We start from the raw sequence: 22,600 nt of genomic DNA, 5'->3' as shown, positions 1-22,600 counted from the left end.
CAGGCAGCAGTAGTATGGGTTCGACAAGCCAAACCCAATGAATATAGTTGGTCACAAATGTTTGATCTTGAACAGAACTTACAACATCAATCAACATCTCTCAATCAAAATTGTACTCCCAGAAGTACAGAAAAGAGTTGGAGTCTGTACCCGAACAACTATCAAATCAATTTGATTAACATTATTGTGTATTCTACGCAATAACGCAGTTTTACGTTATCGCGCAATAATATCCCAATGTCACTTAGCAACAAATCAACCTTTCTCTAGCAACTTACCCTGAAAATGAGTTGGCAACACTGCAACCAACTCTCCTATTCCTACCTCTAGGCAAAAATATAACCCCTACTCAAACTGAGTTCTGCTTTAATTCTATCGTAAGAGTAAAACCAAACATTCCAACGTTCTCTTCTCCCAAATTTAAAAGTACCATGTACTTCGCTAAATTTATAACCTAAATCAGTCAATCCATAAGAATAAAAAACACAATTCGATGGGCACAACTCTATCGCAATTATCTCTCCTCTATGATTTAGAATTCATTAGACTTGGGTAACTGTCTCTTCTATGATTCAGTCATTTAAATACGACTCCCTTCTCAATACGTTATTCCAGCAGATCATTCAGGCAAGACAACGTGTTACATCGAAGTCGCCTCGCCATTATTTAGAATGAATTAGTCTTTCAATTGAACCTAAACAAGCTATTAAAACGTTCAGTTTATATCTTAAACACTATCAACCGTATCTCTCCAGGCAAAACCTATCAATAGTTGAATTACAATCAGAATTCATTTTCGTCTATTGGTGCCCAGGCTGAGATGCAAACCAGTCTCCCGCGTTGTATTCAAGAGTTCTACCCCTCAACCACCAATGCTATTGAAATGATTGAGACACAAATAACCCTATTATTATAATTGTCTGTAGTCGTAGACTCCAGCACGTGCTACCGAGACAATTCCCAGAAGATAGCCCTAATTGAAGGTCCAAGCTTTTCCCCAGCGAGGATTCTCCTTTCTTTTTCTCTCTCTCGTTTTCTCTATGTCCTCTTATCTTGTAACTTTCTCTCACCCTCTCTCTACGCTTGCCTTCTTACCTTCTTTTCCGGGATTCAGACAGCCCGGTATTTAACCCTCGACCTGCTGTTTCCCTTGACTATCTACACCTTTCTTTTGACTGTCTCTATCCACTTTTCTCGACTTTCTCCCTTTCTCTACCTCTATCCACTTTCTCAATAAGTTTGCTAAATCCTGTCCTAGTTCGGTTAAATCTTTCCTGACTTTCCCTAGGGCAGCTAGCCCTATCATTTCCTCCTCCTGCTCTACCCCTCCCTTGGCTCCAGGAGGTTCCCCATATAGGGGTGGTGGTGGTGGGATGGGAAGCACTGGCTGCCGTCGTCTCACCACCGTTTCATCATTGGGATTCTCTCTCCACGCCTGGTCTATCAGGGTTGGGTACAATTTAGGCTTATGAGAGACCTCCAGAGGAGCCGTGGGAGTTATTGTTCCTAGTTGCTTGCTACTTACATCTTCCTTCTTTTTTTACTTCCTTTTTCTTTTCTCCCTCTGCTCTCTACCTCGCATCGGCTACCCTCGCTGTGTCTAGCCCCTCTGCTTGTTGTTTATCTGCCTTGTCTCCACATGCCTTATGTCTTATCATTGATCCCAGTTTTTCTATATTTAAACGTCTGTCAAATTCGTACTTCCTCCTCCATTTCGGGCCAAAATAGGTGTTCCTCTTATCTTTTCCCTGCATGTATTTCTCATCTCCTGTTAATTCCGAGACCTCTGTTGAGGATTTATTACCCATTGCTAGTAAAACCTGGTAGTCACTATGCTTATTCTCACAATCTATGTGTAGGTGTTTCTATGAACTAGGTGTGTGCTTTTAACAGCTATCCAATCACTATAGTTGTTATCACAATCTATGTGTGTGACTCTTTATTTCTGATTTAAATTACTCCTATGTGTGTCTCACTATTGGTGTGTGTCGCTACTCCCTGTGTGCTCACACTGTGTATTTTGCTATCTCTTAACCTATGTGTGCTTTTCCTTTCTTGAAACTATCTATAGTAGTGTCGATCGGACATTAGGTCTCACCGTTTACAACCTATAAGCTTTTTTCCAGGGGTCGTAAATTCCTAGTCAGCAGCCTATTTTTCTGTTGTTCCTTGTTCTTTTGACGTTAATATCTCGTATCTCCCTCCGCTATATTAGGCTCCCTTCTTTCTTCTTTCTGTTAGTTTATATAGGTAGTGTCCACTGATAGTCTTGGTGGTAGCCACTGATACCTCGCGTCATTTACGGACCTTCTAATATATTCTTGATCAGATCTCAGTTAGATCTCAATATTCGGTACCCGGTGTCATTACGGACCCCCTTCTACTGCTGCCTAGTTGGCTCTACACCCTATTCCTACCTTCCATTTGCATACTTAGCTGCCTTTAAAACTTTCTTCTACACAAAATTCTAAATATAGGTCACCGGGTCAGAATGCCCTATGGGAATTTTAAAATCAACACCTAAACTACACAAAAACAATAAAATATATTTCTGAATGTAGCCTGAGCGTCAATTCCTCAGAAATCGTGAATAAAGATTTACTGACCTTCTCGTAGACTGGGAAAAGCAATGTAGGTTAGACCTCTGTCGTGTACCAGTTCACCACTGGCCTGAAATAAACCCTCAATTCAGAGGTCAGGTCTTTGTCTTACGGATCCTGGATCCGCCCGTGCACGGTTTTCAGCAGTTCCTTGGGACGACAGAGGCAGGTATTGAAATCCGACCAAATTGTTAGGAGAATTATGTTCTCAAGGTTCATAACCCAATTCAATTATACTACTCAGTTTGCAGACGGAGGCCCAGCTAAAATAGTTTATTCACAAGAGCGCTGGTCTGTTGTACAAGACGATTCATTTTATACTGGCTTCTCACGCACACACATTCACACAAACATACGCACCCACATTCACACTAACATACGCACATACAGTCACATTGTGTCAGTGTAATGTCACGCATTGTGTTGGTGTAATGTCACGCATTGTGTTGGTGTAATGTCAAGTATTGTGGTGGTGTAATATCAAGTACTGTGTTGGTGTAATGTCAAGTATTGTGTTGGCGTAATGTCATGTATTGTGTTGGTGTAATGTCACGCATTGTGTTGGTGTAATGTATTGTGTTGGTGACGTCAAGAACTATGTTGGTGTAATGTCAAGTATTGTGTTGATGTAATGTGATGTGTTGGTGTAATGTCACGTATTGTGTAGTGTTGGTGTAATGCAATGCATTGTGCTGGTGTAATGTCATGTATTGTGTTGGTGTAATGTAATGTCATGTATTGTGTTGGTGTAATGTAATGTATTCTGCTGGTGTAATGTATTGTGTTGGTGTAATGTCACGTATTGTGTTAGTGTAATGTCATGCATTGTGTTGGTGTAATGTCATGCATTGTGTTGGTGTAATGTCATGTGTTGTGTTGGTGTAATATCATGTCATGTGTTGGTGTAATGTCATGCATTGTGTTGTGTTGGTGTAATGTCATGTGTTGTGTTGGTGTAATGTCATGCGTTGTGTTGGTGTAATGTCATGCGTTGTGTTGGTGTAACGTCATGTATTGTGTAGTGTTGGTGTAATGTCACGTATTGTGTAGTGTTGGTGTAATGTAATTAATTGTGTTGGTGTAATGTCATATATTGTGTAGTGTTGGTGTAATGCATTGTGTTGGTGTAATGTCACGCATTGTGTTGGTGTAATGCATTGTGTTGGTGTAATGTCACGCATTGTGTTGGTGTAATGTCATGCACTGTGTTGGTGTAATGCATTGTGTTGGTGTAATGCCACGCATTGTGTTGGTGTAATGCATTGTGTTGGTGTAATGTCATGCACTGTGTTGGTGTAATGCATTGTGTTGGTGTAATGCAATGTACTGTGTTGGTGTACTGCATTGTGTTGGTGTAATGTCATGCACTGTGTTGGTGTAATGCAATGTACTGTGTTGGTGTAATGCATTGTGTTGGTGTAATGTCATGCACTGTGTTGGTGTAATGCATTGTGTTGGTGTAATGTCATGCACTGTGTTGGTGTAATGCATTGTGTTGGTGTAATGTCATGCACTGTGTTGGTGTAATGCATTCTGTTGGTGTCATGCAATGTACTGTGTTGGTGTAATGCATTGTGTTGGTGTAATGCAATGTGTTGGTGTAATGCATTGTGTTGGTGTAATGCATTCTGTTGGTGTAATGCAATGTACTGTGTTGGTGTAATGCATTGTGTTGGTGATATGCAATGTGTTGGTGTAATGCATTCTGTTGGTGTAATGCAATGTACTGTGTTGGTGTAATGCATTGTGTTGGTGTAATGCATTGTGTTGGTGTAATGCATTGTGTTGGTGTAATGTATTTTGTTGGTGAAACGTCAAGAACTGTGTTGGTGTAATGTCACGCACTGTGTTGGTGTAATGCATTCTGTTGGTGTAATGCAATGTACTGTGTTGGTGTAATGCAATGTACTGTGTTGGTGTAATGGCATGTACTGTGTTGGTGTAATGTTATGTACTGTGTTGGTGTAATGTCATTTATTGTGTTGGTGTAATGTAATTAATTGTGTTGGTGTAATGTCATACATTGTGTAGTGTTGGTGTAATGCATTGTGTTGGTGTAATGTATTGTGTTGGTGAAACGTCAAGTACTGTGTTGGTGTAATGGCATGTACTGTGTTGGTGTAATGTCATGTACTGTGTTGGTGTAATGTCATTTATTGTGTTGGTGTAATGCCAAGTACTGTGTTGGTATAATGTGAAGTACTGTGTTGGTGTAATGCAATGTACTGTGTTGGTGTAATGCAATGTACTGTGTTGGTGTAATGGCATGTACTGTGTTGGTGTAATGTCATGTACTGTGTTGGTGTAATGTCAAGTACTGTGTTGGTGTAATGTAAGGTATTCTGTTGGTGTAATGTCAAGTACTGTGTTGGTGTAATGTCAAGTACTGTGTTGGTGTAATGTCAAGTACTGTGTTGGTGTAATGTCATGTATTGTGTTGGTGTAATGTCATGTGTTGTGTTGGTGTAATGTAATCTATTGTGTTGGTGCAATGTCAAGTACTGTTTTATGTAATATGTAATGTGTTGGTGTAATGTAATGTAAGGTATTCTGTTGGTGTAATGCAATGTACTGTGTTGGTGTAATGTCAAGTACTGTGTTGGTGTAATGTCATGTATTCTGTTGGTGTAATGTATTGTGTTGGTGTAATGTCACGTATTGTGTTGGTGTAATGTCACGTATTGTGTTGTGTTGATGTAATGTATTGTGTTGGTGTAATGTCATGTATTGTGTTGGTGTAATGTCAAGTACTGTGTTGGAGTAATGTCATGTATTGTGTTGGTGTGATGTCATGTATTATGTTGGTGTAATGTATTGTGTTGGAGTAATGTCATGTATTGTGTTGGTGTAATGTCATGTATTATGTTGGTGTAATGTATTGTGCTGGTGTAATGTCATGTATTATGTTGGTGTAATGTATTGTGTTGGTGTAATGTATTGTGTTGGTGTAATGTCACGTATTGTGTTGTGTTGATGTAATGTATTCTGTTCGTGTAATGTCATGTATTGTGTTGGTGTAATGTCAAGTACTGTGTTGGAGTAATGTCATGTATTGTGTTGGTGTAATGTCATGTATTATGTTGGTGTAATGTATTGTGTTGGAGTAATGTCATGTATTGTGTTGGTGTAATGTCATGTATTATGTTGGTGTAATGTATTGTGCTGGTGTAATGTCATGTATTGTGTTGGTGTAAGTACCGTGTTGGTGGTAATGTATTGTGTTGGTGTAATGTCAAGTACTGTGTTGATGTAATGTCATGTATTCTGTTGGTGTGATGTAATGTATTGTGTTGGTGTAATGCCAAGTACTGTGTTGGTATAATGTGAAGTACTGTGTTGGTGTAATGTATTGTGCTGGTGTAATATCAAGTAATGTGTTGGTGTAATGTAAGGTATTCTGTTGGTGTAATGTCAAGTACTGTGTTGGTGTAATGTCAAGTACTGTGTTGCTGTAATGTAATGTAAGGTATTCTGTTGGTGTAATGTCAAGTACTGTGTTGGTGTAATGTCAAGTACTGTGTTGGTGTAATGTCAAGTACTGTGTTGGTGTAATGTATTGTGCTGGTGTAATGTCATGTATTGTGTTGGTGTAAGGTAATGTAATGCATTCTGCTAGTGTAATGTATTGTGTTGGTGTAATGTCAAGTACGGTTTTTGTGTAATGTCATGTATTGTGTTGGTGTAATGTCATGTGTTGTGTTGGTGTAATGTAATGTAATCTATTATGTTGGTGCAATTTCAAGTACTGTGTTGGTGTAATGTCATGTATTGTGTTTGTGTAATGTCAAGTACTGTGTTGGTGTAATGTCATGTATTGTGTTTGTGCAATGTCAAGTACTGTGTTGGTGTAATGTCAAGTACTGTGTTGGTGTAATGTTATGTATTGTGTTGGTGTAATGTCTAGTACTGTCTTGGCGTAATGTCATGTATTGTGTTGGTGTAATGTTATGTATTGTGCTGGTGTAATGTCTAGTACTGTCTTGGCGTAATGTCATGTATTGTGTAGTGTTGGTGTAATGTCATGTATTGTGTAGTGTTGGTGTAATGTCACGTATTGTGTAGTGTTGGTGTAATGTCACGTATTGTGTTGGTGTAATGGCATATATTGTGTTGGTGTAATTTCATGTATTGTGCAGTGTTGGTGTAATGTAATGCATTTTTTGGTGTAATGTCACGCATTGTGTTGGTGTAATGGATTGTGTTGGTGTAATGTAATGTAAAGTATTGCGTTGGTGTAATGTCATGTCTTGTGTAGTGTTGGTGTAATGCATTGTGTTGTGGTACTGTCATATATTGTGTTGGTGTCATGCATTGTGTTGGTGTAATGTCATATAATGTGTTGGTGTAATGTCATGTATTGTGTAGTGTTGGTGTAATGTAATGCATTGTGTTGGTGTAATGTCATGTATTGTGTTTATGTAATGTCATGTATTGTGTAGTGGTGGTGTAATGCATTGTGTTGGTGTAATGTCATATATTGTTTTGGTGTAATGTCATGGATTGTTTTGTTGTAATATAATGTAATGTATTGTGTTGGTGTAATGTTGTGTATTGTGTAATGTCATGTGTTGGTGTAATATAATGCAATGCATTCTGTTGGTGTACTGTCATGTATTGTGTTGGTGTAATGTCATGCATTGTGTAGTGTTGGTGTAATGTAATTCATTGTGTTGATGTAATGTCATGTATTGTAGTGTTTATGTAAAAAAAAGATTAGCTCTGAATTAAACTAAAGTTATTTACACTATGTAACCCACAAGGTTACTCTGTAGTTCAGTTAGTGGAGCATAGTCCTCTGTAGTTCAGTTGGTAGAGCATGGTGCTCTTCATTTCAGTTAGTAGAGCATGGTCCTCTGTAGTTCAGTTAGTAGAGCATGGTCCTCTGTATTTCAGTCTGTAGAGCATGGTCCTCTGTAGTTCAGTTCGTAGAGCATGGTCCTCTGTCATTCAGTTAGTAGAGAAAAGTGATTATTCTCGGGATGGAACATTTGTAAAATACCGGGAAATTATTATTCCCCAGTCTGTAGCTTATTCTTTAGATGTTTGGGGCTGCTGGTGAACCATGATGTGCAGGCATAATCAGTGACACTGGACTAGTGCACTTGCCAGAGTCTTAATGGTGTCTATAGATTTCCATCCAATTTGCAACAGATGTTCATGTTAATATTCTAAAATCTGCATAGAAACAACATACCCATTTCAGGGTTTCCTTTAGGAAAATGTGACTGGGAAGATTTTAATGGACCAGATATTTGAGAAATTTAGAAATAGATATTTGAGAAATACATCTATATGCATTCAGATCAGACTTGGCGCAGCCAGAGCCATCAATAAACAAGGGGTGTTGGCCTTAAAAACAGCTTAATGTCACACCCTGATCTGTTTCACCTTTCTTCGTGCTTGTCTCCACCCCCCTCCAGGTGTCGCCCATCTTCCCCATTATACCCTGTGTATTTATACCTGTGTTCTCTGTTTGTCTGTTGACAGTTCGCTTTGTTTCGTGAAACCTACCAGCGTTTTGTTCCCCTGCTCCTGTCTGTTCTTGCTCCTGTTTTCTAGTCCCTCCCGGTTTTGACCGTTCTGCCTGCCCCAACCCTGAGCCTGCCTGCTGTTCTATACCTTGCCCCACTCCACTGGGTTATTGACCCCTGCCTGCTCTGACCCGGTGACTGCCTGCCATTCTGGACCTTTTCCACCCTCTCTGGATTACTGACCTCTGCCTGCCTTTGTCATTTGCCTGCCCCTGTACTAGAAATAAACTTTGTTTCTTCGACACTGTCTGCATCTGGGTCATACCTGAAATCTTATACCTATAACAAATTGCAAAAACACTATTCCTTGTGTTTCGATGTAGCATATGCCAAACTTTATAGCCTATTAATGTTTTTAGGGAACTTTCCCATAACAATAATTGTCCACCTCATGATTCAACTGTCAGATTTGAGCACTAAATGCATCAGGGCATTGCATGCATAGACCTATAGGCTTAGGTGTCCACTGTATGATATTAATATTTAAACTAATACTATATGAAGGAAGAGAATCTTAAGGCTATCCCCAGAGAGATAGAGATATGCCGGCGGCATGCTACGACACCAACATGCATTTCTTTGTCAGATGGCTAATGCGTCTGCTATACAGACATATACAGTGCCTTGCGAAAGTATTCGGCCCCCTTGAACTTTGCGACCTTTTGCCACATTTCAGGCTTCAAACATAAAGATATAAAACTGTATTTTTTTGTGAAGAATCAACAACAAGTGGGACATAATCATGAAGTGGAACGACATTAGATATTTCAAACTTTTTTAACAAATCAAAAACTGAAAAATTGGGCGTGCAAAATTATTCAGCCCCTTTACTTTCAGTGCAGCAAACTCTCTCCAGAAGTTCAGTGAGGATCTCTGAATGATCCAATGTTGACCTAAATGACTAATGATGATAAATACAATCCACCTGTGTGTAATCAAGTCTCCGTATAAATGCACCTGCACTGTGATAGTCTCAGAGGTCCGTCAAAAGCGCAGAGAGCATCATGAAGAACAAGGAACACACCAGGCAGGTCCGAGATACTGTTGTGAAAAAGTTTAAAGCCGGATTTGGATACAAAAAGATTTCCCAAGCTTTAAACATCCCAAGGAGCACTGTGCAAGCAATAATATTGAAATGGAAGGAGTATCAGACCACTGCAAATCTACCAAGACCTGGCCGTCCCTCTAAACTTTCAGCTCATACAAGGAGAAGACTGATCAGAGATGCAGCCAAGAGGCCCATGATCACTCTGGATGAACTGCAGAGATCTACAGCTGAGGTGGGAGACTCTGTCCATAGGACAACAATCAGTCGTATATTGCACAAATCTGGCCTTTATGGAAGAGTGGCAAGAAGAAAGACATTTCTTAAAAATATCCATAAAAAGTGTTGTTTAAAGTTTGCCACAAGCCACCTGGGAGACACACCAAACATGTGGAAGAAGGTGCTCTGGTCAGATGAAACCAAAATTGAACTTTTTGGCAACAATGCAAAACGTTATGTTTGGCGTAAAAGCAACACAGCTCATCACCCTGAACACACCATCCCCACTGTCAAACATGGTGGTGGCAGCATCATGGTTTGGGCCTGCTTTTCTTCAGCAGGGTGAGGGAAGATGGTTAAAATTGATGGGAAGATGGATGGAGCCAAATACAGGATCATTCTGGAAGAAAACCTGATGGAGTCTGCAAAAGACCTGAGACTGGGACGGAGATTTGTCTTCCAACAAGACAATGATCCAAAACATAAAGCAAAATCTACAATGGAATGGTTCAAAAATAAACATATCCAGGTGTTAGAATGGCCAAGTCAAAGTCCAGACCTGAATCCAATCGAGAATCTGTGGAAAGAACTGAAAACTGCTGTTCACAAATGCTCTCCATCCAACCTCACTGAGCTCGAGCTGTTTTGCAAGGAGGAATGGGAAAAATGTTCAGTCTCTTGATGTGCAAAACTGATAGAGACATACCCCAAGCGACTTACAGCTGTAATCGCAGCAAAAGGTGGCACTACAACGTATTAACTTAAGGGGGCTGAATAATTTTGCACGCCCAATTTTTCAGTTTTTGATTTGTTAAAAAAGTTTGAAATATCCAATAAATGTCGTTCCACTTCATGATTGTGTCCCACTTGTTGTTGATTCTTCACAAAAAAATACAGTTTTATATCTTTATGTTTGAAGCCTGAAATGTGGCAAAAGGTCGCAAAGTTCAAGGGGGCCGAATACTTTCGCAAGGCACTGTACGTACAGAAGGAGGGTAATTAGTTCATTTTCAATCCAAATAATTATATTAGATTATAGGATCAACTCTGGAAGGCCTGAAACATTATTAATCACCTTATGTTTAACTGAGTCAGTTTGAGCACCGGTGCACACTGCCTTCATATCATAGGCTTGCAGTAGCTAAAGCTTAATAATAGCCACTTTTTAAACTTGTGACCCGTTTCAGAAAGCTAGGCGTATGTCGCAAGTCACTACTTCACAGGCGAGGCTTTTAAATGTATTTGTTTTCATCAAAATGTGTTTTGGGGGCAGAAATGCCTTCTAGAACGTGGAAACTCTTATGTGCCTTAATAACAAACTTGTATTCCATCTGTAAATACAAATAACACATTTTTATTATGAGCCTAGTTGGTTTAGCCAAGGAAAAAGCCAAGGAACCTTCCCCCTTGCCATGATTGTCTGAGATAATGGATGGGCTGGACATGCAGAGAGAAGTTTTGATTGGTCTGCCATGTAGCATGCTTCAGTCTATAACGTGAGCTGCTCGGTATGTGTAGATCATTTCTACCGCGGATGTAGAAATGAAATATGATGAAATATATAACATTAGCCATCAAGAACTACAGAAGTTTTGCTACTTTCCTCAACATTGATGCCCTGATTTTAGCAGGTGCTATCGACAGATCAGTTGGAAAAAGTTGCGATGGGCTACTTTCTGCACACCCCACGGTCAGTGTGAACCGGAGTGAATTGACACAACACTGGCCAAACAAGATATAGCTACAAACAAAACAGAGTTAAATGGTATAGGTATACGGGTAAGAGTCTAGCTACCTTTTCAGTTATGTGTATGATCTTTGTAGTAATATTATTCAAAGTCAGATTTTGATATAGGCCGAGGACTGGATGAAGTGAATTTTTAGCTTATTGTAGGCTACTACTTTCACCCCTTTTAGTCTTGAAATCTTTGGTTGTTTACTACACTGCCAACTCTGTTTAGCACATGCCCTCACATGTGAATCTTTAAAGAGATGGGTGGGACTAAAGCTTAAGAGGGTGTGAATGATGTTGAATGGGTGTAGACAAAGAAGAGCTCTCCAGTAGGTGTACCAATAATTCAAGGGCCATTTTCTCAGAAGTGAGGTTACAAGTTTATCAACGTTCAAAGCATAATTACTTTCCCATTGTTTCTCAACAGTAGCGTATGATATGCCAATTTCTATCTCTGAGTCTCTGCTTTTATCCAATGTAAAAAAACACAATTTGGTTACATATTACTGAATCCAGGTGGTGGGTCACATATCAAAAGTAAGTCAAGCAATTGTTTATTGGGAGAACATGAGCAGGCTATTATATTGCTGCAAACATAACATTACAGTGGCTTGTGAAAGTATTCACCCCTTTGGCATTTTTCCTATTTTGTTGCCTTACAACCTGGAATTAAAATGGATTTTTGGGTGGTTTGTATCATTTTACTGTAATTTAACTAGGCAAGTCAGTTAAGAACAAATTCTTATTTTCAATGATAGCCTAGGAACAGTATGTTAACTACCTTGTTCAGGGGTAGAACAACAGATGTTTACCTTGTCAGCTCAGGGATTTGATCTTGCAACCTTCCAATTACTAGTCCAACACTCTAACCACTAGGCTAGCTGTCATCCCACAACACAACTTACACAACATGCCTACCACTTTGAAGATGCAAAATATTTACTATTATGAAACAAACAAGAAATAAGACAAAAAAACTATTCACCCACCATAATCAATACTTTATTTTTGCAGCAATTACAGCTGCAAGTCTCTTGGGGTATGTCTCTATAAGCTTGGCACATCTAGCCACTGGGATTGTTGCCCATTCTTCAAGGCAAAACTGCTCCAGCTTCTTCAAGTTGGATGGCTCCTGCTGGTGTACAGTAATCTTTAAATCATACCAGAGATTCTCAATTGGATTGAGGTCTGGACTTTGACTAGGCCATTCCAAGACATTTAAATGTTTCCACTTAAATAACTCGAGTGTTGCTTCAGCAGTATGCTTCGGGTCATTGACCTGCTGGAAGGTGAACCTCCGTCCCAATCTCAAATCTCTGGAAGACTGAAACAGGTTTACCTCAAGAATGTCCCTGTATTTAGCGCCATCCATCATTCCTTAAATTCTGACCAGTTTCCCAGTCCCTGCTGATGAAAAACATCCCCAAAGCGTGATGCTGCCACCGCTATGCTATGGGGATGATATTCTCAGGGTGATGAGAGGTGTTGGGTTTGCGCCAGACATAGTGTTTTCCTTGATGGCCATCAAGCTCAAATTTAGTCTCATCTGACCAGAGTACCTCCTTCCATATGTCTGGGGAGTCTCCCAGATGCCTTTTGGCGAACACCAAACGTGTTTGCTTATTTTTTTCTTGCTACTCTGTCATAAAGCCCAGTTCTGAGAGTGTACCGCTTAAAGTGGTCCTATGGACAGATACTCCAATCTCCGCTGCAGCTCCTTCAAGGTTATCTTTGGTCTCTTTGTTGCCTCTCTGATTAATGCCCTCCTTGACTGGTCCGTGAGTTTGGTGTGCGGCCCTCTCTTGGCAGGTTTGTTGTGGTGCCATATTCTTTCCATTTTTTAATAATGGATTTAATGGTGCTCCATGGGATGTTCAAAGTTTCTGATATTTTTTATAACCCAACCCTGATCTGTACTTCACAACTTTATCCCTGACCTGTTTGGAAAGCTCCTTGGTCTTCATAGTACCGCTTCCTTGGTGGTGCCCCTTGCTTAGTGGTGTTGCAGACTCTGGGGCCTTTCAGAACAGGTGTATATATACTGAGATCATGTGACAGATCATGTGACACAGACTGCACATAGGTGGACTTTATTTAACTAATTGTGTGACCTCTGAAGGTAATTGGTTGCACCAGATGTTATTTAGGAGCTTCATAGCAAAGGGGGTGAATACATATGCATGCACCACTTTTCCGTTTTTTATTTTTTAAGTAATTTTTTTCATTTCACTTCAATTTGGACTATTTTGTGTATGTCTATTACATGAAATCCAAATAAAAATCAATTTCAATTACAGGTTGTAATGCAACAAAATAGCAAAAACGCCAAGGGGGGTGAATACTTTTGCAAGGCACTGTACAGTTGGAACTTTATTTTGGTGACAGAAAATGTCTCAACAGAATGAAACAAAACACTTGTGAACTGGTTTAAACCTTCACAAAAGTTTAGAACAGGATATATTGCAGCAATTACCAGCAAATTCAAGTGCCTACTATAACCAACAAATGACAGAAATATGCTAATTATACTTATTTTACAACAGACTTACTTATAACTTATCTTAAACTAAATTTGGAGCACACAATTAAAAATGACAGATCGAATTTAATTTAGTCAATGAAAATGTCTCAATAGAATTAAACAAAACAGGTTTTGTTATTTAAAGATTAATACATTAATAAATATGATGCCTAATAATAACAATGCTATACAAAAAATATTATAAATAAATGTAAATTCCAAAATGTCATTCTACCTGATTAGTGAGTTGCACAGTAGACTGCATTCTTATCTTAGTCTACTACAATATTAAAACTTATATTAAATTCCCCTTGTAGGCTTTTCACTATAGGCATGCTCTTTTTCCTCTAACTTTCAATTTATTTAAATGAAAAAGGCCTCCATTTTCACAATCAACAGTAGCCTAAGCCAAGGCTCCTCTCTCTGTCTCTCTCTCTTTAGTAGCAGGCGCATATGCGCCCAAAGCCTGAGAAAATGGTACTGATGCGCAAATTTAGGGTGTAGGCTATGATAGACAGTCTCTCCTGGACAATTTGGCCTGCCACAATTGTATTTATTGCCTTTTATTTTTTTATTGATCAAAAGCTGCAATAAGGGAAACCCTGGTATGAACTTGTTGCAGGTAAAAGTCTGTGTATAAATACGTAGTGTACATAAAAATACTTTTTGAGGTAAAATTCCCATGTACCGAATAAAAAATACAAGTTAAATGGATTTCCATCGCATTTTCAACTCTTGGCGTACTGATGGTTTTGTCACAAAAACTGTTGCGTAGGTATAGTGAATGTGCCAACTCTGGTATTGGCACGCACTCTAGCCAACAGCTTGCAGACACAGTGCAGTTATAGCCTACTACATGATGAGATTATTATTGACAAAAGTGCAAGATAATATGTATTTGTCAAATGGCATCCAAGCATTGATCATCACATCACCAGAACAAAACCCTAGATAGGAGCGTGTGTATGCTTACAGAAGACTTTTGAAGTAGCCTAATCAGATTAAAACATTGTGACTGGTTGTGTTAATACCACATATAAAAGTTTATATTAAAAAGTTATATTTAGACTATATTGAAGCGTTCTAGGAGCATGAGGAATAGCCGCTAGGATTGGAGAGGAGGCAGAGCGTGAGTTAAGCTTTCCTGAATAACTGGGCCTGCTGGGAGCATATGTGGCCACATTATAGGACGACTTGGGAGAATGATAATGCGCAACAGACAGCGTGTCTCAGAATTAGAAGTAAAACTACAGCCAGACTGGCCTGCTACTGTGCCTTCCTAGACCTAACACATTGTCCAGAGTAGACCCACAACTGATCCAAATCAAATGAAATATTCAAATTGCGCCGTTACTCAAATGACATTTTCACTGCACACTAGAGTAGGCTAGAATGTTGTACTCACGTGAATACAATAATGAAATTATTCATTGCATTATTGTGTTGTAGGCTAGTCTAGGTAGGATGATTGTATTGTCCCTAAACAAGATTTTTTTTTAGCTTTGTCTCATGCCTTCACTGTTCTTTCATGCGCAATGATGCGCCTGGTATCTCCGCTGTCTATCAGCTATTCCTATTTGTTCTTGTCGATTCATTAAAAAAATGTGTGCAGCTTGTAATATTTTTTTTATGTGGGGTATTATTAAAAGTTAGCCTACTGCAGATCTGGACAACGATCCACCTACCACTATTGTCACTATGAATGGTGGATGGAGGCCAGGATAGATAGTTAGACTGGTAGACTATACTAACCTGTGGAATAGTAAAAGTTAGTACAGGGAAAAGTGTAGTGCATAAGGGAAGTACCAAAACACCTTGACAAAGGAAAAGGTGCATGCAAGCAGATTAGGAAATTTGGCGAGGATGGAAGAAATATATAGTAAAAATCTGCAAAAAAAACACAACCTTCTTCAAAACAAAACACCCTCCCCTATTTTGGAACACACCTCCCCCCAGTAAATTGCTATCTGTCCCTTACGCTAGAGAAAGGAATGACAGTAGGTAGGAAGTGAGCTACTGAACAGAACAGAGGACAGTTGGTAAAGCAGGTGGGCAGTGTAGTCTTACTGTATCTCTTTGGTCCATCCTCCAGGCAGAAGGAGAGGGTCAGGGTGGCGTCCTCCTCAAAGAACTCTGTGGCAAACGCATCCCACCACAGACTGTCACTCTCCTGAAAGAGAGAGAAGAAAGTTGATCAATAATTCAAATAGCTCTAATATTATCATATAATTTGCTTTGTTGCACAGAACATATTTTATGGAAACAACAGATTCTATACCATCTACGTATTCCCCCAAAATCTATTTTCTCCATGATAAGTACATAACGCATCAACCCAGGACATCTACCACTGTACACAACATCATGATATTGAAATCACTTTGCTATCACTAACAGGCAAAACGTTGTACCCTTCCACCTGCCACTCCGGGGAACATGACACCACCATTTACCAGATAATGTACCGTAACCGCGGACGACCCCATGTGACGCGTGATGTTGATTTCACCCGACATGTTAGGACAGATCGAGAGGCTTTCAATCGTTGCTCCACTGAGGGATCGCTAGGTCCTTCCAGATTTGTACAATTATCCATGTCGATGTCGCCTAGCGTCAAGTCCAATATGTGCTGACCCCAAGGACCTCCATGAACAACTCAATGTGCTTCATATCTGCAGGTCTTGAGGTGTGTGTGTGTGTGTGTGTGTGTGTGTGTGTGTGTGTGTGTGTGTGTGTGTGTGTGTGTGTGTGTGTGTGTGTGTGTGTGTGATATAGGGAGGAGAGGGAGGGGATGGAGGGAGAGGGGGAGGGGATAGAACTTCTGCAGTTCATTTTGAAGGTGAATCAATACGTGATTATGACCTGGGAATAGAGTGTCCGCTGGTGAAGTAGCATCAACATCCCCGGGTCATAGATTGGTGATAAACCTAGGGATAGGCCTATGATACCTTAACGGCTGGGATTCAATCAATTACAGATTGAGATAAACTGCACTGCTGTATCGGAGGTGTTAACAATGTTGTAACCAACACACGCTAATCTGATTCTCATTGGATATTGGATATAAGTGCGGGTTCCTCCTATGAAAAATTATACACTCTCATCTGTCTATTTCTGCACAGTCACATATTTGTTAACTTTGCTGCATCACCACTACCCAAATTTAGAGCAAGCAAACTATGATTCTTAATTCTGACCCAGATACGCCCACTGCTGCACCATCATTGCATTCTACTAGCACACTGGGAGTAGTGATGATTGACTCAACAGGAGTCCCTGAATGGTTTGTGTGATTGGGCTAGTGCCAGGCAACTGTCAGCGGATTGAGTCCCACAGGGGACAGGAGGACAGGGTGGTATGGTGGTGGGATAGGGAGCATGGATGCCTAGCACAGCAGGATTCCACTAGAGTAGAGGTTACCAATCTTTTTATAGTCCCGTACCCCTTCCAACATTCAACCTCCAGCTGCGTACTCCCTCTAGCACCAGGGTCAGCGCACTCTCAAATGTAGTTTTTTGCCATCATTGTAAGCCTGCCACACACACACTATACGATACATTTATTAAACATAAGAATGCGTGTGAGTTTTTGTCACAACCCGGCTCGTGGAAAGTGACAAAGAGCTCTTATAGGACCAGGGTACAAATAATAATATGAGAATAATCAATAATTTTGCTCTTTATTTAGCCATCTTACATATAAAACTTTATTTGTTCATCAACAATTCTGAATAACTCACAACAGGTTAATGAGAAGGGTGTGCTTGAAAAGATGCACATAACTCTGCAATGTTGATTTGTATTGGAGAGTGTCTCAGTCTTAAATCCTTTTTCACACACAGTCTGTGCCTGTATTTAATTTTCCTGTTAGTGAGGGCTGAGAATCCACTCTCACATAGGTACGTGGTTGCAAAGGGCATCAGTGTCTTAACAGCACGATTTGCCAAGGCAGGATACTCTGAACGCAGCCCAATCCAGAAATCTGGTAATGGTTTCTGATTAAATCAAATTTATCACATAACCACTTGTTGCAATTTCGATGAGGCTCTCTTGTTCATATATCGGTAAGTGGACTGGAGGCAGGGCATGAAAGGAATAACGAATCCAGTTGTTTGTGCCATCGGTTCTTGAAAGTACCTGCGTAATTTGGCACCCAACTCACTCAGGTGCTTCGCTATATTGTCACGCCCTGGCCATAGAGAGGTTTTTATTCTCTATTTTGGTTAGGCCAGGGTGTGACTAGAGTGGGCATTCTAGTTTCTTTATTTCTATGTTGGTGTGGTTCCCAATCAGAGGCAGCTGTCTATCGTTGTCTCTGATTGGGGATCATATATGTTGTCGTTTTTCGTTTGGGTTTTGTGGGTAGTGGTTTCTGTTTAGTGTCTGCAGCTGACAGAACTGTTTCGTTTTGTTCAACTTTGTTATTTTGTTGCGGTGTTCAGTTTGATTAAAAATCATGAACCCCTACCACGCTGCACCTTGGTCCCCTTCTTCATCTGACGACAGCTGTTACATATATCACATTTGACATTGTCTGTAAGCTTGAGTTCATTTGCACACTAAAAAATCATACAATGACGGAAAGACCTGTGTGTTGTCCATGTTAATACAGACACAGAAGAGCTCCAACTTCTTAATCATAGCCTCAATTTTGTCCCGCACATTGAATATAGTTGCGGAGAGTCCCTGTAATCCTAGATTCAGATCGTTCAGGCGAGAAAAACATCACCCAGATTGGCCAGTCGTGTGAGAAACTCGTCATCAGGCAAGCGGTCAGACAAGTGAAAATGATGGTCAGTAAAGAAAACTTAAAGCTCGTCTCTGATTTTTTTTAAAAAACGTGTCAATCCTGTCAATCCTCTCCTGTTGTCCTGGTTTCCAGTGATTTGCAAAAGAGGGTGTCTTCCTTAATTGACCCCTCATAAATGTAACAGACATATACCAGGAGCCGTGTCAGGCCCGCCACGTCTGTTGACTCATCCAGCTGTAACGCGTAGAATTCACTGGCTTGTATGCGAAGCAGTAATTGTTTCAAAATCTCCTGCCGTGTCATTGATGCGTCGTGAAACAGTGTTGTTTGATGACGCAATTATCTGTATAGTATTTTTGGCCTTTTCCCCCAGCATTGTCCCAGCCATATCTGTGGCAGCAGGAAGAATGAAGTCCTCCACAATAGTATGGGGCTTGCCTGTCCTAGCCACTCGGTAGCTCACCATATAAGACGCTTCTAGCCCCTTCTAATTAATGGTATATGTTGGTCCTATACAAGTCGTACAACTCAAAAGTTGTCTTAATTCTCGCTCAAAAAACTCCCATGGCTTATTTTTGAAATTGGAATGTTCTTTCTAAATCTCTGCGCAAGACTGAAGGTTTCATCGAGTTGTTAGATAATACTTCGCACATGTAACACACTGTGGCTGAGGAAAGGCACTACTCCCAATATAAGTGAACCGCAAATCAATGTAGTTCTCATCATATTTGCGCCTCTTCGACGGTCCAACATCCCTGTCAGTTGTTCGGTGAGGGGGCAGTAGTTCTTCAGCTGCGTCAGATTCACAACTGTCAGTGTCCATGCTAGCTGCGCTAACAACAAATGTAGAATTACTGATGCTAGCATTGGATGTGCTCGTGGAAGCAGAGAGACTTGTGTCGTCGACATGTGCAGGTGTAGTGTAGCTGGTAGTAGCAGTACTACCAGTAGAGCTGGTATGTTTTATTTATTTATTTTATTTCAGCTTTATTTAACCAGGTAGGCAAAAAAAGGCCATGGTGGCAAAGTAAATACAATATAGCAAGTAAAACACTGGAATGGTACATTTGCAGTGGAAGAATGTGCAAAGTAGAAATAAAAATAATGGGGTGCAAAGGAGCAAAATAAATAAATACATTTTAAAAATACAGTAGGGAAAGAGGTAGTTGTTTGGCCTAAATTATAGGTGGGCTATGTACAGGTGCAGTAATCTGTGAGCTGCTCTAACAGTTGGTCCTTAAAGCTAGTGAGGGAGATAAGTGTTTCCAGTTTCAGAGATTTTTGTAGTTCGTTCCACATTGGCAGCAGAGAACTGGAAGGAGAGGCGGCCAAAGAAATAATTGGTTTTGGGGGTGACCAGACAGATATACCTGCTGGAGCGCATGCTACAGGTGGGTGATGCTATGGTGACCAGCGAGCTGAGATAAGGGGGGACTTTACCTAGCAGGGTCTTGTAGATGACATGGAGCCAGTGGGTTTGGCGACGAGTATGAAGCGAGGGCCAGCCAACGAGAGCGTACAGGTCGCAATGGTGGGTAGTATATGGGGCTTTGGTGACAAAACGGATTGCACTGTGATAGACTGCATCCAATTTGTTGAGTAGGGTATTGGAGGCTATTTTGTAAATGACATCGCCGAAGTCGAGGATTGGTAGGATGGTCAGTTTTACAAGGGTATGTTTGGCAGCATGAGTGAAGGATGCTTTGTTGCGAAATAGGAAGCCAATTCTAGATTTAACTTTGGATTGGAGATGTTTGATGTTGGTCTGGAAGGAGAGTTTACAGTCTAACCAGACACCTAGGTATTTGTAGTTGTCCACGTATTCTAAGTCAGAGCCGTCCAGAGTAGTGATGTTGGACAGGCGGGCAGGTGCAGGCAGCGATCGGTTGAAGAGCATGCATTTAGTTTTACTTGTATTTAATAGCAATTGGAGGCCACGGAAAGAGAGTTGTATGGCATTGAAGCTTGCCTGGAGGGTTGTTAACATAGTGTCCAAAGAAGGGCCAGAAGTATACAGAATGGTGTCGTCTGCGTAGAGGTGGATCAGAGACTCACCAGCAGCAAGAGCGACATCATTGATGTATACAGACAAGAGAGTCGGTCCAAGAATTGAACCCTGTGGCACCCTCATAGAGACGGCCAGAAGTTCGGACAGCAGACCCTCCGATTTGACACACTGAACTCTATCAGAGAAGTAGTTGGTGAACCAGGCGAGGCAATCATTTGAGAAACCAAGGCTGTCGAGTCTGCCGATGAGGATGTGGTGATTTGACAGAGTCGAAAGCCTTGGCCAGATCAATGAATACGGCTGCACAGTAATGTTTCTTATCGATGGCGGTTAAGATATCGTTTAGGACCTTGAGCGTGGCTGAGGTGCACCCATGACCAGCTCTGAAACCAGATTGCATAGCAGAGAAGGTATGGTGAGATTCGAAATGGTCGGTAATCTGTTTGTTGACTTGGCTTTCGAAGACCTTAGAAAGGCAGGGTAGGATAGATATAGGTCTGTAGCAGTTTGGGTCAAGAGTGTCCCCCCCTTTGAAGAGGGGGATGACCGCAGCTGCTTTCCAATCTTTGGGAATCTCAGAAAGAGAGGTTGAAAAGGCTAGTAATAGGGGTGGCAACAATTTCGGCAGATAATTTTAGAAAGAAAGGGTCCAAATTGTCTAGCCCGGCTGATTTGTAGGGGTCCAGATTTTGCAGCTCTTGTATGTGTCTCTATGGCCTTACTTTTTTTAAGCATTCATCAATTTTCGAGCGAATGGAATGAGCAGCAGCTACATTTGGAATTTATTTGACATTGTGTTGTTATTTTGCTGAGCACTAGATGGTTTAATTATATTTTTGGCAGTGAAACAAGGCTACTCAGGCAAGAAAAAAACCCAAATGTATAGCCCCGTTGGAAAAAAAAAAATTTATAAGAAAAGTTTTTTTTCTCATTTAAAAAAAATGTGAATCACATTTTATTTGGCATACCCCAGACGGCATTGCGCATACCCCAGTTTGGGAATACCTGCACTAACAACAATGGTCACACACGTGACTGACTGGGACAGCACTGGATGAGCTGGTTGAGAAATGTGTATGAGAGAGAGAGAGAGAGAGAGAGAGAGAGAGAGAGAGAGAGAGAGAGGGGGGAGTTGACTGAGGGAGAGGGAGAGAGAGAGGAGACAGAGAAGAGACAGAGAGAGAGGGGAGTTGACTGAGGGAGAGGGAGGGCGAGACAGACAGACAGAGTGAAAGGGATGGGTAAGAGGGAGAGAGAGACAGAGTGAGAGATCGAGATAAAGGGGGGAGAGAGGGGGAGAGAGAGAGGGGGAGAGAGAGGGAGAGAAGAGAGAGAGAGAGAGAGAGAGAGAGACAGGGACAGTGAGCATAGCCTTGCTATTGAGGAAGGCCACAGTAGGCAGATCTGGCTCTCAAGAGAAGACAGGCAATGTGCACACTGCCCACAAAATTAGGTGGAAACTGAGCTACACTTCCTAACCTCCTGCTAAATGTATGACCATATTAAAGACACATATTTCCCTCAGATTACACAGACCCACAAAGAATTCGAAGAACAAACACCATTGTAAACACAACCCATATTTATTTTCCCTTTTGCACATAATAATTATATTTTTGGCAGTGAAACAAGGCTACTAAGGCGAGAAAAAAAACATGTATAGCCCCGTTGGAAAATATAAATGGAAAAATGTGAAGAAATTATATATATATATATATGAAAAGTCTGAAATGTCTTTATTTTTTGGAGTGTAATGTTTACTGTTAATTTTTGTATTGTTTATTATCTATTTCACTTGCTTTGGCAATGTAAACATATAATTTTTTATTTAACCAGGTAAGTCAGTTAAGAACAAATTCTTATTTACAATGACAGCCTACCAGGGAACAGTGGGTTAACTGCCTTGTTCTGGGGCAGAACAACAGATTTTTCCCTTGTCAGCTCAGGGATTCGATTCAGCAACCTTTCAGTTATTGGCCCAACACTTTAACCACTAGGCTACCTGCCTAGTGGCAGGTAGGCACCAGGCCAATAAAGCCCTTCAATTGAGTTGAGTTGAATTGAATTGAGAGAGAAAGAGATCGAGAGAGAGAGAGAGAAATTGCATGGCTGTCTAAAGCTTTGTGCATTTCTTTTCGGTGTGTGTGTGTGTGAGTACTTGCACGCGTGTGTGTGAGACCGATTCTGATTAGTCA

The 22,600-nt window shown here is 40.6% G+C and overlaps 1 protein-coding gene across 5 annotated transcripts in view; it reads right to left on the bottom strand.

Moving 5' to 3' along the window:
• The window catches only part of LOC139366370 (LIM domain-binding protein 2-like), a 106,798-nt gene that overhangs the window by 67,739 nt on the left and 16,459 nt on the right, over positions 1 to 22,600 (bottom strand). For all 5 annotated transcript variants that reach the window (XR_011626751.1, XM_071103782.1, XM_071103781.1 and 2 more), the window contains exon 2: positions 15,716 to 15,818. Coding sequence is in view for 4 of the 5 variants with exons in the window: in XM_071103782.1 (XP_070959883.1) it covers positions 15,716 to 15,818 (103 nt within the window). In the remaining variant the exon portion in view is untranslated. The remainder of the gene's footprint in view (positions 1 to 15,715; positions 15,819 to 22,600) is intronic.

The sequence above is a fragment of the Oncorhynchus clarkii genome, chromosome 14 (assembly GCF_045791955.1).
Source record: "Oncorhynchus clarkii lewisi isolate Uvic-CL-2024 chromosome 14, UVic_Ocla_1.0, whole genome shotgun sequence".
NCBI lineage: Eukaryota > Metazoa > Chordata > Actinopteri > Salmoniformes > Salmonidae > Oncorhynchus > Oncorhynchus clarkii.
The sequence above is the reverse complement of the archived record's forward strand: the minus strand, read 5'-3'. Positions and strand labels throughout refer to the sequence as shown.